We start from the raw sequence: 17,570 nt of genomic DNA, 5'->3' as shown, positions 1-17,570 counted from the left end.
GTGCTCAAACTTTTCTTTCTGTAGGCAAACAAGACAAAACAAAACAAAAAAATACATCTAAAGTGAAAATCTGACTATTGTGTTTCTTTTTTTCTTTTGTGTATGTGTGTGTGCTGCTATTGGGGTTTGAACTCAAGTCCTTGTGCTCTTGCTTGCTTTTTTGATCAAGGCCGCTTTATAAATTTTTTGACCTATAGAATGTAGGTTGGTTTACCTAAAGGTTTCCCTTCATTTGGCATGGTTCTGAGAGGTGAGTCCATAATAATGAGGAGACTTGGAAGTACAGTGTGAAGATTATGGTAATGATGATAGAGACTAAATGTGTAGGAAATTACTGCAATGATTGGAAAACGAGCCATCCCTGTTTTCTCTTGAAAATGTCATGGAGCTAATGTGTTTTCATACGAGAAGGCATATACTTTGTTATCACAAAATTATATACATTATATATTATATATGTGTGATAGGTATTGCCTTCCTTACATCACCTGTTTACACACAGTGCTAAAACATTAATTGAATTTTCTCTTGACTCAATTACAAGATAACATTTTCTAGAAGGGTTTACTGTTACTCAGACCATTATTTTCCAGTGCAGCTTTCCTATGGGACATTGATATAATATGGCTACTTAGGATAGATGAAGGAAAGGAAAGTATTGTACTGCTACCCAGAATGTTAGGAAAGGAGATATATATGAAGCAAAGCCTCCATGTACTAGTTTGTGATCCTGTGTGAATGTGAGAATTGAATCTATAGCCATGCAGGCATGCAGGTTTCTTTTTCCTGAATAGAACAGCATTGTGGGAATGTGGCTGTTCCTCTAATTATGTTTTGCAAAAGAGTTTTCTTCAAGTTGGCAGGTTCTTAAGAATGACTTGGTGGGGGAAGAAAAAACGTTCAAGCCATTTTAAAGAGGTGCAGAAATACTTTGAAGAATATTTGGCACAGATTTGTCTTGCCAAATTTAAAGAATATTTTGAAGTCTATTTTTAAAGTAGACTATCTTTTGAAGCAGTTGGAGTTCATAGCAAAATTGAATAGAAGATACAAAGATTTTTTTTTTATATACATAGCCTCCTCCACTATCAAATCTAGCACCAGAGTGGTACATTTTGTTTCAAATGATGAACCTGTTTTAAGAAATCATTATCACCTAAAGTATATAGTGCTATATAAGTTTTGTCTTGAAAACAGTAAATTTAAATCTTTAAAAAAAATTAAATCATAGGTTTTTGTGTTACGTGTACTGCCTATAAGATGTTTCTCTTAGGTGTCTACATTTGGCTTTCTTAGCTCATCTTTGTTTGACTTTTTAAAAATAGCAAAGTATTTTTTAAAATTACCTTTTCTTTCCTTTTTTGTTTTTAACCTTTTTTGTCTTCAAAAATACATTTTCTTGGGCTGGAATATAGCTTGGTGGCAAAGCGTTTGCCTACCAAGTGCAATATCCTGAGTTCGATCCCCAGTACCAAAAAAAGAAAAGACAAAAATACATTTTTTTTTTGTATATGCATGTTGGACATAGTCTGAAATGGATCCCATTAAATCCTAGGTCATGTTACTCACTCAGAAAATAAGGGAGGGCTGAGGCCTGGAGAACCAAGGCCTGTGCCCTGTGTAGAGGTGGCAATTCCAGCTGGGAGTCGATACATGGCAGGGCATGCCCAGAGCTGCCACACTACACAATTACTGTAAGATAATCATTAGAGAAAGCCAAGAAGATTTTTTTTATAGAACCATGTCTTTTCATATACTTAGCCTTAATCAGGGCCAGTAATATATGGGCCACAATTGTCATGTATATGTTTTAATAAATTCATTATTTCTATAATGATTAAATGTCTGGGGACTACTTTAAGTACTTTATAGAAATCAATTCATTGAATCCTTGAAAAACTTTCTGAGATTGGTCTCTTTAGTAATCCTAGTCAAGAGATTACACAGAGTGTACAGAGGGGTAACTGGCAACTTTAGAGTTCTTAGGTACTTACCCAGAATCACACTTTCTAATATTTGTACCCCATGCAGTCCCCTTCACTTGACTATAGGCAGGACCTGTGACTGTAGTAGATTTCATTCTTGTGTTTAGATTCCATGATATAGTGATAGACTCAAAGTCTATTTATATATCAAAGCTGACTTTGAGTTATTCAGAAAAGAGGATTTACCTAATCAGGTACGTCCTTTACTTCTTAACCCTTATGCACAAGTCAGAACACTTAAATTGCACAGTTCAACTCGGAACTCTTACAATGTTGACTACCCGTGATTCTGCCTTGGGTTATGGTTTATTTTGCTTCATTTTCCAACTGTTTTTAGCTCAAGTACTAACAAATCGAAACAGCCTACTTGACATATCCTTCTTTTGTCTTCTCCCCTTAAAGTCTTAGAGACATGAAAGTTCCACTTAATTCACCAACCTCACCTTTTCCTAACTTGCTCTGTGTTACATTTCCCTCCTCCAGTACAATGAATTCTTCCCTTGATCTGTGTCTGAAAGGTCAATCTAGATGATAAAAAGCTTATCTCTACTGTTTTGTCCACAATTTTGACACTCCTCCCGCCCCCCACACCACTCTTCTTTGCTCTCCTCTTCGCTGTCTTACTGGTGCTGAGGATTGAACTGAGGGCCTCGAGGGCCTTGTACAAGCCTGACATTCACTCTATCACTGAGCCATACCCCTAAGTCAGAAGAATCTGCTGTTTAAATGATTTTCCTGAGTTCTATAACCTGTTACAGACTTAATTTATGATATAACAATATTTTTATATGCTAAATATAGACTTTACAGTATATTGGGTCTTCAAGACAAAAAAATTGAGGAACATATGTTTACTGTTAAATCATTATAGAGGATAATGGTATTATTTCTGTGGGTTTATATTATGGCTATTGGGCTTATCTCTGATTGATTTTTAGTAAAAAAAAAATCCAGTTATAAATTTCTTTGCAAATGGGATCTACTTTTCATATCTGTTTAGCACACATTCTGGAAATAGTATAGTCAATATATGGAATTGCATATGTATTATAGTGAAATGCAGTAAGTAATAGAGCTTATTTTGCTTCTACACTGTGCAAGTGTTTATTTAAACTTTTGGGGCTTTTGTTTGTTTTTGTTCAGTCGTGGGACTTGAACTCTGGGCCTGGGCACTGTCCCTCAGCTCCTCAGCTCGAAGTGAGCATTCTACCACTTGAGCCACAGTGCCACTTCCAATATTCTGGTGGTTAGTTGGAATAAGAGTCTTATGGACTGTCCTGCCTGGGCTGGCTTTGAACCATGATCCTCAGATCTCAGCCTCCTGAGTTGCTAGGATTACAGGTGTGTGCCACCGTGCTCAGCTTTATTTAAACTTTTATCCACTTGGTGAAGGTCACAAATAAAACTATCCCTTCTTAAACCAAGACAATTAGTATTTTGTCAGCTTTCGTTGACTATATATCAAAGATATGTGTATATTTATTATCCAAGATGATTTACATTGTTCCCAAGCTCTGGAAGAACCCATGTCTACTTATTGCATGTTTGGCTTCCATTTTACTTAAATGGTCTCAATTAGTGTCTTTTAACAAGCAACTAATGACCCTTTGCAACACTGCCCCAAATGGCCATGTACTATGTTTGTGACACTGTAAAAAGATGGGTGCTGAAGCTAGACACTAGGAGCTTTCTTGTCCTCCACTGTCACAGTGAGCAAGCTCTGCACCCAGGTTATGATATCTAAACACTATTTCCCAAAGAGAAATCAAGGCTCCTTAGGGAAATAGCCCCTTCTGTTCTGGGACAGAACGATTAGGAATGAACTATGCTATCTCAGGATGTTGGAGAGCTGGGAAGTAGTCAAAGTATAATGCAGATATGTCAGAAAAGACAGATGCCAGCTTGAGGGGACTCCCACTGACCAAATCTGGGCAGATTAAGCATTATAACTAAAATGATAGGAATAAATTACACTCTGTTGAATATGATAGAAAATCATGTTGATATTGATAATAATGCATTGGTAAAGGCAATATTAGTCTCAAAGTACCTTTCCACAAAATGTCCAAATTCTTGTAAACTAAAAAGGGAAAAATAGTATCTTGACAGTGGAGAAGACTGACAAAGACCACTTTCATGAAAGATCAAAGTTCTTCTGTATTGCTAGGAGTGAGGTAAATAAAAATTGTATGCTCCCCAATTAGATGCAGTGAGAAACATATCATCACTTCTGTGATATTCCTGACAATGATGCATAACCTGAACTAATTATGAGGAAATACACACATCTAAATTGAAGGTCATTCTACATAATAGTTGGCCTATAATCTTCAAAGTGCCAAGGACACAAAGGTCAATATGGAAAGACCACTCAATTCCAATTTCTTGATCTTGGTGGCTATATTATTTAGGAGACGTTTTGCTGTTGTTGTAATAAATACATACTAATGTATCATGCTTAAACTTCTTAGTTTCAAGACTTTACGGTAGCTTTTAAAAATTACTGAAGACTTCAAAAAGTTTTTGTTTATATGGAATACACCTATCACTATTTATTGTCAAAAATTCAAACAAAATTTTAAAGCAGTCATTTTAAAATAATAAGAGAAAACCTATTACAGGTTAATGGAAAACATATTTCAAGAAAAATATACTTTAAAACAAAATTTAATAAGAGAATGACATGTTTATATATTTTGTGCAAAACTCTTTAGTACTGGCATAATAAAAGCCAGTTGAATTTGCATATCAACTTCTGCAGTTTGTTATTTTGATTGAAGTATCAGAAGAAAACGTAACTTTAATAGATTCATATGTGGAAAAGGGAAAACTATTTTAACAGTCTCTTCATATAATTGTAGATATTCTTTCCCCTCTCCCCCCACCACTAGTCCTGGGGCTTGAACTCTGGGCCTGGCCACTGTTCCTAAGCTTCTTTTGCTTAAGGCTAACGCTCTACCACTTGAGCCACAGTGCCATTTCTAGGTTTTAGGGGGTTAGTTTATTGGAGATAAGAATCTCACAGACTTTCCTGTACAGGATGGCTTCCAACCATAATACTCATCAGGTCTTAGCCTCCTAAGTTGCTAGTATTACAGGGGTAAGCTACCAGTGCTTAGCCAATTCTTTTGGTACATCAAAACTGTATACATAAAGCTGGGCACGCCTGTAATCCTAGCTACTCAGAAGGCTGAGATCTGAGGATCGCAGTTCAAAGCCAGCCCGGGCAGGAAAGACTGTGAGACTCCTATCTCCAATAAACCACCAGAAAACCGGAAGTGGCGCTGTAGCTCAGGTGGTAGAGCGCTTGCCTTGAGCTGAAGAGCTGAGGGACAGCGCCCAGGCCCAGAGTTCAAGCCCCACGACTGACCAAAAAAACAAAAACAAAAACAAACAAAAAAAACTGTATACATAGAAGTTTCTTAAAGGTTAACTGCCACATGAAATCTGAAGCCTTTATTGGGGAGTGAACTTTCGTGTTCAGTTACATTAGAGATCATTCGTCTTCCTCACACTTACAGTAGATTTTGTATCATCGTGGTTTATAACTTTTTACGAGACAATACTGGCTCATGAGTTTTTATAGATTTTCACAATATTGATGTATTATAGAACAGTCAGTTGCTAATGTCACTCCCTTACCTCAGAAAAATATTTTCTCCCAAACTCACTGATAGTAGATTTAATTTTTTCAGAACTGCATTTTAATTTAAAAGCTAGAATCTTCTCAAATGAAATAGTGTTACACATGATTTTCTTGATGTGACAGAATCACCTCATTCATTTTTGAGACTGTACCTACCAAATCTGAGTACAGTTTTTCTGCCTTTCTCATTCAAGTCAAATGGAGTTGCATGAAAAATGGGCTAATTGAGCTCATGATTTAATTGTTACATATGTTTGCCTTAAAACAACCATCCTGTTAGTTACACAGAATAAATTTACAAACTTCTTTTTTCTTTTTTTCTTTTGTTGGTCGTGGGGCCTGAACTCTGGGCCTGGGCTCTGTCGCTGAGCTCTTCAGCTCAAGGCTAGTACTCTACCACTTGAGCCACATGCCTGAGCTCTAATTCACCTACTGTTAGGCTTCCTAGGAGCCTAGGAGCAGGTATATGCTACTGTGTCCAACTTCTTTTCATGGAGATGGAGTCCTGTATACTTTACCTACCTAGGCTGGCTACAACTTCCATCCTTATTTCTTCTTACCTCAGCCTCTCAAGTAACTAGGATTACAGGTACGAACCAACAACACCTAGCTTCACTGGCTATTTTTAGGAGACAGTTTGCCCAGGTGGATGGCTGAGTTGTGATCCACCTTCTTTTAGGCCTCACCAAGGCAAGGGGTAATATCCCAAACATGTGCTACTACATCCAGCTTCCCTCCATTGAGATGGAATCTCTCTGACTTTTCTGTTTATGCTTGCCTGAAACCTTGATTCTCCTAATGTCAGCCTCCCACACAGCTTGGGATGACAGGCTTGCACCATTGTGCCCAGCTATGGGTTAAGAAGGGGTTTTAAACTTTCTGCTTGAGCTGGCCTTGAACTGTAATACTTTGGTTCTCAGCCTCTTCATGGATCTCAGCAGTCATGGATCACAGTTTGAGGACCACTACATTGAAATACTTTGTAATCTTTTCAATAGCTTTTTTTAAAAAAAATTATGACTTGGTTAAGTTTCTTTTAATATTTTTTTCCAACAGTTCCTTTTTTAAAAAAGAGAACAGGGCTAGGAATGTGGCTTAGTGGTAGAATGCTTGCCTAGCATGCATGAAACCCTGGGTTCAATTCCTCAGAACCACATAAATAGAAAAAGCCAGAAGTGGTACTGTGACTCAAGTGGTAGAGTGCTAGCCTTGAGCAAAAGAAGCTCAGGGCCAGTGCCCAAGCCCTGAGTTCAAGCCCTAGGACTGGCAAACAAAAGAAAGAAACAAAGAGAGAAAACAAGAAGTAATTATAAAGTATCTTTTCTTCTGGATACCAAGCCAGTAAAATACTTGCCTAGTGTGTGTGACACTGAGGGTTCTATGCTAGTACTGCAAATAAAACAAAAAAAACAAAAAGGAAAAAGACAAAGTGACAGGCCAAAATCTTGAAGAGAATACCTCTTAGTGCTGGTGGCTTACACCTGCTTAGGAGGCTGAGACCTGAGGATCGCCATTCAGAGCCAGCCCAGGCAGGAAAGTCCATGAGATTCTTATCTCCATTTAACCACCAGAAAACCAGAAGAGGTGCTGTACTATGGCTCAAGTGGTAGAGTGCTAGTCTTAAGCTGAAGAGCTGAGGGACAGCTCCCAGGCCCAGAGGTCAAGCCCCAAGACTGACTTTAAAAAAAAAAAAAAACAGGTGGAAATTTTTTTATGACAGGTGATGATAAAAGTAAAATACTTTCAAGAAAATATTAGCTTCAGCAGCATTTTTAAGAGTAAAGTACTATGTGATATTTAACTTCTAACTTGAGCTATCTTTATATTTGAAAGAAGAGGGAGGAATATTATGATGGTGTTATCATACTTGATTTTTAATTCATAATCTTCCTGCATAGAAAATTGGTTAGTGCTGGTTCAGTTCTTACTGGTAAGTCATTTCATTTTCAAGCCAACAAAGAGAGGAAAGTACCATGCCTCAAGAAAAGACTCACTCTTCTCAAAAAGAACAAATATTTCATTACAAGGTTTTTAAACAATGTGGAGACATAATCATAGGAGCACTTCTTGATATACACAACTGGGAAGATTGTTCCAGCCCTTCCAGCCAGATTTCTGAAGCAAAATAGACAAAACCATTTGCGTTCAATCTCCCCAAAGTTGGGTGTCTTTTTTTTTTTTTTCAAAGTTATGTATCTATCTAATCTGTAAGATCCTGCAACCATGATTCTGAAATCCTTTTCATACATTAACCCGCCTCCCTTTTTCCACTGGGCAGGAGTGGAGTGGGAGGGAGAATCAGACAGGATAGAGAGAGAAGTTGTGAGAATCTTTTCAGAGCACTTTTTGTTCTTTGTTTCCCTTACAATTAGAAAGTACAAAACGCTATGTTTCATCTTGAAATGCCATAAGACACATTATTTTTAAGTGAAATTGGAGATAGGGAGACTTAGAAAATAAGATGCATGATATGTGTATAGTTCTAAACTGGATTTAATGAATTGCAATTTAAACAGCATTGACTACATTGCTATTTCCCTGAAATGCCATTTCTTCTCTCGCTATATTTTGCAGGACTGGGAATAGGGAGAGTGGCCCTTTACTAAAATATTTAAGTTCCTACAGTACTTAATTTATGAGTGTGGTCCATTTTTAGTTTTTTAAATCCCTCAAAAGCATTTGGATTTTTGTGTGAATGATAGATGAAAGAATCATTTCAAGTAATCTTAGGCTTGAAAATTACTACTAATGGCCAGGTACTGGTGGCTCACACCTGTAATCCTGGCTACTAAGGAGGCTGAGATCTGAGGATCATGCTTCAAAGCCATCTTGGGCAGGAAGGTCCATGAGACTCTTACCTCCAGCTAACCACCAGAAAACGGGAAGTGGTTCTGTGGCTCAAGTGGTAAGAGTGCTAGCCTTGAGCTGAAGAGCTGAGGGACAGTGTCCATGCTCAGAGTTCAAGACCGCCCCCCCCCCCCAATACCACCACACTCACACAAACTACTAAGGTTACTATATTTCTTATGGACATTCCTTACCAGCACATAGCTTTTTTTTTTTTTTTTTTTCCTTCCCTGTAGGGACGAGTTAGAGAAGTATTGAGAAGGTGACTTTAATAAACCATCTTTGTTGGCCTAGATTTGTTTACTCATTCAGCATACATTTAGCAGAGAAACCTCTGCTTTATGTTAGGTATTGAGCTTGGTGCTGTAAATACAAAGATGACAAAAGAATGATCCCTGCTTGTTAGGCAGTATATACTCTTTTCTAAATACTTTATGGTAAGGACTTAATAGGGTTATATAGAAGGTCTCTAGGAACATACCCTAGAGAATAAGTAGCTTTTCTTGGAGGAAATGGGATCGTTGAAAATATGTCCACATAAGCAGTGGTACTACATGGACCTCCACAAGGGAATTATGATATGGAAAAGAGTGAGGAAAGAAAAGGGAAAGGTAAATGTAACTGGAATTTTGTAATGGATGGAAACTGAAACTTAGGGGGAGAAATCAGGTTGTTTATTTGCAATGGAGATAGTGACACAGGAGAATTAAAGTATTCAATGTACTTTTATTGATAGAAAAATTATAAATAATATACAACTTTATGTATGTGAGACTTCTTTTCTGAATTTCTCAAACTTGATATCCATAGCCACTAAGGGAGAAATCTTACATAAATCATTTCCAAAATGGATAAAATTTCTTAGGACAAGGAATGCCAAGTTAAAGGATGTCAGTTCTTGAGCAAAATGAAAAATAGTGATGACTGCGCTAAGAAATATCTTGACTTCTGAATATGTATGTGATGTTTATTGTGTTGAACCTCCATGCAGTAGTTTTAATATTAGGAGGTTTTCAGCAGCATCTTGATAGTACTTGTAGATGTATTTCCTTCTCTTCAATTCCAGACTTGGGCTAATTCAGGGTACTCTGAATCCAGAACAATATAACTTCATTATATAGCTTTGTAGTTATAATTTTTGCTTTCTGATTTTTTTCTTTCTCACAATTGTAGATGTATACAGCAGATCAGTGTATAAACCTATGAATAGATTAGCTCAGATATTTTGGAGCTTCATTTACTTTTTAAGCTAGAACTGGTTATTTGCTTCCGTTTCTAAGAAATTGGCTGCTTTAAACAGCTCGTCAGTCATTTTGACTTTTTTGCTTCTTGGGTTTTGGTCTTCTCCCTTAGGCTGAGAGACATTAAATCAAAACTATCTCAAAATTATTTCATTTTGGAAAAAAACAGTAGGGAAAGGACATTGATTATATTTGGACATAACTGTAAGTAGCAGGATGCAAACAGATTTATTTTCAAATATCAAATAGTATGTTGGTAGGAGATCATCTACATTATTATCAACGTATTTTTCATAGTGATGAATAGTATTCAAATAATTTTCTTTTGTTTCATTTTTGGTGCTAGGAATTGAACTGGGGCCTCATATATGCTAAACATGCATTTTACCACCAGGCTAGTTCCTTAACCCAACGGAATACTTTAGTTCTTTACTCCTTTAAAGATTTTACAGCTGGGCGCTGGTGGCTCACAGCCTGCAATCCTAGCTACTCAGGAGGCTGAGATCTGAGGATCACGGTTCAAAGCCAGCCTGGACAGGAAAGTCTGAGAATCTTATCTCTAATAAACCACTAGAAAACCAGAAGTGGCACTGTGGCTCAAGAGGTAGAGTGCCTTCCTTGAGCTGAAGAGCTGAGGGACAGGGCCCAGGCCCAGAGCTCAAGCCCCACGACCAACCAAAAAAAAAAAGAAGAAGAATTACAGCCACCAGACTTTTACTATGAAACTTAGGAAAACATTCAAGTATGTAAAGAGCCCACGTGCTCACCACATTGCCATTTTTCCATAAATTCTATTGGAATGGTAGAGGTAAACCCAATAAAATCTGAGTTTAAACAGGTGAAGATAAATAGTAAATGTTTGAAAAAGACTAATCAAGGAGACCTGCACTACTAGAAACACTCAAACTTGGATAACTAAAATAGGCAATTACACAAGAACAGAGAAAATAAGATAGTAAATGAATAGTATCACTTCACCTGTTTCTTAGTGCTAATTCTGGAATGAGAACCTGGAGGGTATAGGTGATCCAATGGCTTTCTACTTTACTGTAATCAGTTGTTAGATGTGAACCCCACAGCCAGGGTGTGATCTTAGACAAAATTGATATGGGAAGCTGCCTGCTGATGATCTTGCCACACTTGGTGCTATAAGAGTTCTCTTCTGGAGCAGTTGAGTAGCTCATCTCAGGTCCATCTGTTATTTATCTTTATCCTGTATATGTATAGGATACTGATGTTTGTCTTATTACAGCTCCTTCTCTTGGAAAAGACTTGATAGCAGCTATGTCTTGGGTATTTGTTGTAGGTCAAGGATTAGAGGTACCAGAAGCAACCACTCTAAAGGCTTTGGTTCTTATTCTCCAGCAGAGGCTGTTGCCGAGTTGTGAATTGGTGGTCTTATGAGAAAACTTGGTTGGGGAAGTAATAAGGCATTGAGAGTTACACTATAGCATGTATATCTGGTATGTTTCAGGTACGTAACATACTCTTGTGTATAAGGTTAGAAGACTTTTGTCCATTAACATAGCTTTCTGTTGACAGGCCCAGATTTGGAGTGATAGGCTATGTGAGAAAGGGAAAGATAACTAGCCTGAAGTGATTTCTCCAGTTCTTAGGGAAGCTAGCCATTTCCCACTTAGGTCTCTTAGAGCACCTGCAATAATTCTGATCTATCTACCTGAGTCCAGAGGGAGCATTTCTATGTAGTTCTTATGTATGTGCTGTTATTTTTGCTTTGCACCAAGTAAAAAGATCAAGAACATATGTGTATCATGATCTTCAGAGTGGAAATGTGAGGGGAGACTGGTAGATTGTACTGGGGAGGTTTCTAGTTTTTTGTTTTTTTTTTTCTTTTTTGTCGGTTGTGGGGCTTGAACTCTGGACCTGAGTGCTGTCCCTCAGCATTTCAGCTCAAGGCGAGTGCTCTACCATTAGAGCTACAGTGCCACTTCTGGTTTTTTAGTGGTTTTTATTGGAGATAAGAGTCTCAGGGACTTTCCTGCCTGGGCTGGCTTTGAACCATGATCCTCAGATCTCAGCCTCCTGAGTAGCTAGGATGACAGGCATGAGCCACTGGTGCCTGGCTGAGGTTTCTAGTTATTTTCTCTGAACATTGTCAACATGAGATTTTTAGAAGCCAACCTAAAAGGGAAAGAGTTGTGAGTAGTCAATTTGTGTCATTGCGGAGCAACTGAATTAATCAGAGTTAAGTCTTTCATGATGCTTTGTGCAGTGGGAAGAGATAGATAAACAAGCCTGCATTTATTGAAATACAGAGTATATTTGAAGGTGGTAAGGGCAATGGAATAAAATAAAGCAGAGAAGGGGATGAGGAAGGATGGTTGTACTTTTTAAAGGGTGGTCAAGCAAGGCTTCTGCGAAGGCAAGGTATAACTAACAGAAACAAGGGCCAGAGCTGAACATTGCACATAGCAACAACAGTAGGTACAAATGCCCTGAGTGTATTTGAGCCAGTTCTGGGTTTAAAGGACTTCAAGGGGTCGGCAGTAACTAGGACAGGAGAGCAACTGGGAGGGCCATTGGAGATTGGGTTCAGCTGGATATGAGTTTAGGCTATTGGCAAAAACTTCTGACTTTCTCTGAGGCAGAAATGTTGGAGGCTTATGAGGAGGGAACTGTATGATCTGTCCGGTGTTAAAAGAAAGAAGAGGCAATGGAGGAAGATTAGGAGCAAAAAGAAGCAGCAGTACTTGGACAAGAATGTGATTTGGAGTGATCCAGGTATAAGTTCCACATTTTTAATTATCTTGAAAACCTTACACCAGAAGCCATTTTGCTTATCCCCGCATTTAGACAAAGAAAGCTTCCATGTAATTCATTGCTAAATAATATCATTCCAAAAGTGCTGTTGACTTAATTTTGGCAGCATTTCTATATGAGACTATATAATAATGTAAGGACATTCACCAGATCCTGTGGGATGTAAGAGTGAATTTTATTTGGGAGTATGAGGTGGCTTTAGATACTAGAGAAAGATTTTTCTAAGTGTTCGGGTAGAAAAGTACTTGACTTTTCAAAATATTGTATTCTTGAAATAAAGTTTTATCCTTCAGCCCTATATTTTTTGGGTTCCCTCCAGCCCCCTAGTAGGAATCTGTAATGGTAGCAATGTTCTGGGAGCCATTTCTAGTAAGTCGCACTGGGCCAGCTGTTGTGAAATGGCAGCTCTGTGTCACACACATATAAGTCATTGATGTTGGAACTGGAAATCTGTCTTTAACACCAAATACGGTGCTTTCTTGGTCAATTATGCATGGATTTTATTCATGGATTTTCACCTGTGGTCAATACTTTTCATTGAGTCTAACTAAGAATCAAATCTCACATGAACTGGCTCTTTAGTTTTAGACATAAATCCTTTTAGATCAAGAATGGTTACTTCCTGTGAGAATTAAATCCTTCAGACTCTGATAAGCTGACATTGACTTTAACTGAAGAAAAGTTTATTTCTGGAAGCAGGATTTTTCAAGGAATTCTTTTTAGTTCTCAGCAAGTTCCAGAGAACAGCATGCTTAACCTACTGGATTTCACTCAGGGAAGTGAGGCTGGGGGGGCGGCTGAAGAGGGGAAGGTGAGACTCGCATCTGTAGAGTGCCCTCTGTGTTCCAGTGGGCAGCAGTTGAGTCCATGGCGTAAGTTCAGTAGTCATGCCTTCATTTTCACAAGTGGATATTCAGAGAAAGATATACGACTTGCTCAGTCATTTTGCAAATAAGTGAGGAAATGAAATTGGCTCCTACATCTGGGTGACCTCAAAGCCCACGCTATCTCTTCAAAGAGACTGGCTGGTTGAAAGCAGAAGTAAACATTATGTGTTACCTCAGATGAGTTTTGTTTCTCCGGGGTCTCATTTCTGAAGCTGTTATTTCCATCAGCTCTGTTTGGAACTTAATAGTCCTGTGCAGAGGAGAACAACACTGAGGTCTTTCTTCTGTCACTTTATAGATTTATTATTGTGCATTTTGTGTGGATTTTAAAATGTAGCTGTTGACAATAGCCAAGCTATGGACTTACAATAAGATCACATTCACTTGATTTCCATTTTAATAAGATGGACCTTCTCTTTTAATATAAATATATATTTATATATATAAAGATATTTTACAACATTTCTGCTTGAAAGTATGTAGTATCAATTTTCAATTAAAGTCATCATGGTAGTGATGTTTAGAGTATATAACATTAGAGTATGGATCATATTTTATTATTGTGTACCTGGGAGTGTAAAAGAGTAGTTATTGTTACTGATTTCTAAAAGTAGAACTGAGTTACTTAATTCTTTTTTTTTCCCCAGGCTGTATCTGGTTTATTTATTTTTTAATTGTAAATATACTATACAGAGGGTTACAGTTACATGAGTGAGGTAATGAGTACACTTCCTCTTGAACATTGTTACCCCCTGCATTGTTTTCCCCCTACCATCCTTTCCCTCCCTACCTTCCCCGAGGTTTTTTTTTTTTTTTTTACTGTGATTAAGTGATTACATAATTTCCGGAATTTCACAGTATTGTGGAATAATGATGCTCATTTAAAGTCATAAGTTCATTCTAACTTTCCTGGAGCAAATTGTCTATCACAGTCTGTAACATATTACTGTGTTCACATGTTATATACCATATATGTGATCAGCAGCATGGGGATATTTAGTAGTGGTTCAACCAGATGAGTGGGAGTTCTTTGTTTCTTAAGTCCTGTTAGTTTTGTCTTATCTGAGTTACTTATTTCTAAAAGGAGAACTGAGTAAGGAATACTCAGCCAGCCTCTGTGGTGAATAGAGTATTATGTTGTTATCTCTATGTCTCAAGATTCCTTGAAATTATCCTGGTCTGTATAGGACATACATATTCATGGACATGTGTATACACACAGAGAACATGATTCCAAGTATGGAACTACTTAGGATAAAAAGAAGGCAAAAGGGAAAAATGAAAGAGGGTGAATAACTGTGAAACACATTTCAACTATATATGGAGATGGTATTAAGAATCTCAATGAAAGCTGTAGATTAGTAGTAAGTTGCAGGGGTAAAGAAAGAAACAAGGCTCTGTTGGGGAGGTGTGAAGAATTGGATTGACAAGGACGGTGAATGAGGCTGACTATAAACCTGGAGAAATTGTTTTAAGAAGGGAGGGGCAATAGGGAAAGGGATGGAAGGGGTGAATTTGATTGGAAATCATTGTATGCATGTGTGGAAATGTCAAAATGAAACCATCCATTATACAGCTAATATGTGCTAATAAAATCCTTATCTAAATGTTGCATCAGATTGGGGGGGAGGTGTGGAACTTGAAAGGATAACATCATCAAATACTTTCATTATTGCAGTGTAGTAAGATTCCATATTTTTCTCATTGTGTATGTTGTGTTTTCTTTTCTAGAAGAAAAATTCAAAGTGGAGACAAGGACCATTGCTGTTGATTTCACTTCAGAAGATATTTATGATAAAATTAAAACAGGCCTGACAGGTCTGGAAGTTGGTGTTCTAGGTTTGTATTTTTGCCACATTTATGGACTTTGCTTGCATATAACACTCTGCCCTTATTTTCTCTTTGTGTATAAGATATTCAGTGGTAAAATGGTGGGTGAGAATTTTATCTTATTAATGCGCTTCATCCATAGATAACACTAATCTATGCAAGCTTGAATTATTTTGTTAATTATCTATTAGCACTCATTGTTCAATTTAGTTATTTCCTGTGTCTGCTTTTCCTTGTCTTATTCTCTTTGTAAGCATTAAGATATAGCTGTGCTATAATAATCTTTTAAGGTGGGTGTCTCTAACCTATCACAGCTGAGGAAATGAAGACCTAGAACGTTTTCTCATCCTCCTGGAAAAACCTGAGTAGATATCTTGTAATGTCTTATCCCCATGAAACTTTAATACCACAGATATATTTTCTATCTTTGCTTTAAGAAACAATAAAATCCTTCCCTACACACACACACACACACACACACACACACACACACACACACACACACACACACACACACACACACACACACACACACACACACACACACACACACACACACACACACACACACACACACACACACACACACACACACACACACACACACACACACACACACACACACACAGATTTCTTCCCCCTGGGGGAGATACCCAGTTGAAAATGCATGGTTTAGGTAGATTAGGGATTTGTCTGGTCATGTAAAGATTAAGTGGCACTACTGGGATTTAATCCTCTATTTCTGTTCTCTACATCTGCTATTCTCTTTTGTTATCCACAACTACCCTACTAGCATAAATAGATGCTTTTGCTGAGACAGTGGCAACATTGAACTTAGTTATGGAAAAACTTTACCAGAAGATGCTAAGAGGGTAGCCAGGTGCCAGTGACTTGTGCCCGTAATGCTACCTACTAGGGAAGCTGAGAGCAGGAGGATCATGGTTAGTGGCCAGCATGGACAGAAAAGTTTGTGAGAACTTTATCTCAACCCATAGCTGGGCACAATAGCACATACCTGTCGTCCAAGCTATGTGCAAGGCTGAAGATAGGAGAATTGTGGCTTGCAGGCCAGCCTGGGCAGATAAAGTCCTTAAGTTTCTTCCATGGAAGAGAAGCTTCTAAAAGTAGATGGATGGAGATTCAGATCTGAACTTGGGTGGAAGGTGAGACCCTATTCTAAAAATAACCAGTAAAAATCTGGGCTAGAATCATGGCCCAGAGGTCCTAACCACATTTTTAAGTGCTCAATGAGCTCATGTGACTAGTGGCTACCATATTGCACATCTCATTCTCATTCACCTTGGCTCACTCTCCTCAGTTTGTGTTTCCTTATGCTTTAAAGCAATGGTTCTTGACCAAGGGGCAATTTGCCAATATCCGACAGTTTCAGATGGCATTTCTATAATCTACTAGGTGAGGAGAGGATAGTTCTGCTGGCCTGTACAAGTAAAAGTCACTACGCATCCTGCAAATCAAGTAGGACAGCCTCCCTCAGAAAAGAATTGCTAGCCTAACACTACTCTCCAACCTACTGAGTGATGTTTTAGTAGAGCTGGAGTTAAAAAAAAAACACTGCTTTAAAGTTACTGGCACTAAACAGTAACAGGAAATGCTCATGAAAATATCTACAATTTTGGGTTTGAATATAGTTGGTTACAAACTAATAATAAAAGTAAGTTTAGCTAATGTTTACATAATCCATACATGGGTAGAAGCACTTTTGCAAAAATTGTCTCATTAGCTAGGCTGCACAGTGAGTTTTGTTTCTATTCTACCATAATTGTCTTCTCAGTCGTTGACATTTATTCATGAATATATCACACCTACTTTGTTTTATAATTTTGAACAACACTATTAAGGCAACTGTTTGAGGTGAATTTTATTTTTATTACTTATCATATGTCAGCTCTATCTATATTTGCTTTTCTAGTCTGGCTGTAACTCTCTAAACTTGTGAGGGGAGGGAGTTTGATGTTTATATGTTTCTAGTCCTTCAACTTCTTCTCTCCCTCATTTCCATAAGGTCTCATCTGCCTCAACTTTGTCTAGTAAAGCCAAAATAACTACATTTTGTTCTCCTTACTCTTCTGCTTATTATGCATGTCAATATTTATTGCATTCTTTAAGGTATTTTGTGTATTTGTTTACAAGCCATATGATATGATAGGAAAGAGTCATTCTCTACCAATTATTAACAAAGCTAATAATGTAAAAAGAAAACAATATCACCATACTTGTTTGAATAGCATTAAGCACCAAACTAAATCAGGGTGCAATAAGGAAAATTAATATTTTCAGAATTACTAATGAAAATGCTAAATTCCTTTATCATAAAAGAAACATGTTTTCAGTG

At 37.6% G+C, this 17,570-nt stretch overlaps 1 protein-coding gene across 1 annotated transcript in view; it reads left to right on the top strand.

Annotated features, from left to right (window-relative positions):
• Hsd17b12 (hydroxysteroid 17-beta dehydrogenase 12) overlaps positions 1-17,570 on the top strand; it is a 123,725-nt gene that overhangs the window by 62,232 nt on the left and 43,923 nt on the right. Inside the window, exon 4 of the mRNA XM_070032545.1 lies at positions 15,119-15,226. Within this exon, the coding sequence (XP_069888646.1) occupies positions 15,119-15,226 (108 nt within the window). The remainder of the gene's footprint in view (positions 1-15,118; positions 15,227-17,570) is intronic.

The sequence above is a fragment of the Dipodomys merriami genome, unplaced genomic scaffold (genome assembly GCF_024711535.1).
Source record: "Dipodomys merriami isolate MVZ:Mamm:240054 unplaced genomic scaffold, mDipMer1.0.p SCAF_21, whole genome shotgun sequence".
NCBI lineage: Eukaryota > Metazoa > Chordata > Mammalia > Rodentia > Heteromyidae > Dipodomys > Dipodomys merriami.
Note: the sequence above shows the minus strand (reverse complement) of the source record. Positions and strands in the feature narration are given on the sequence as shown.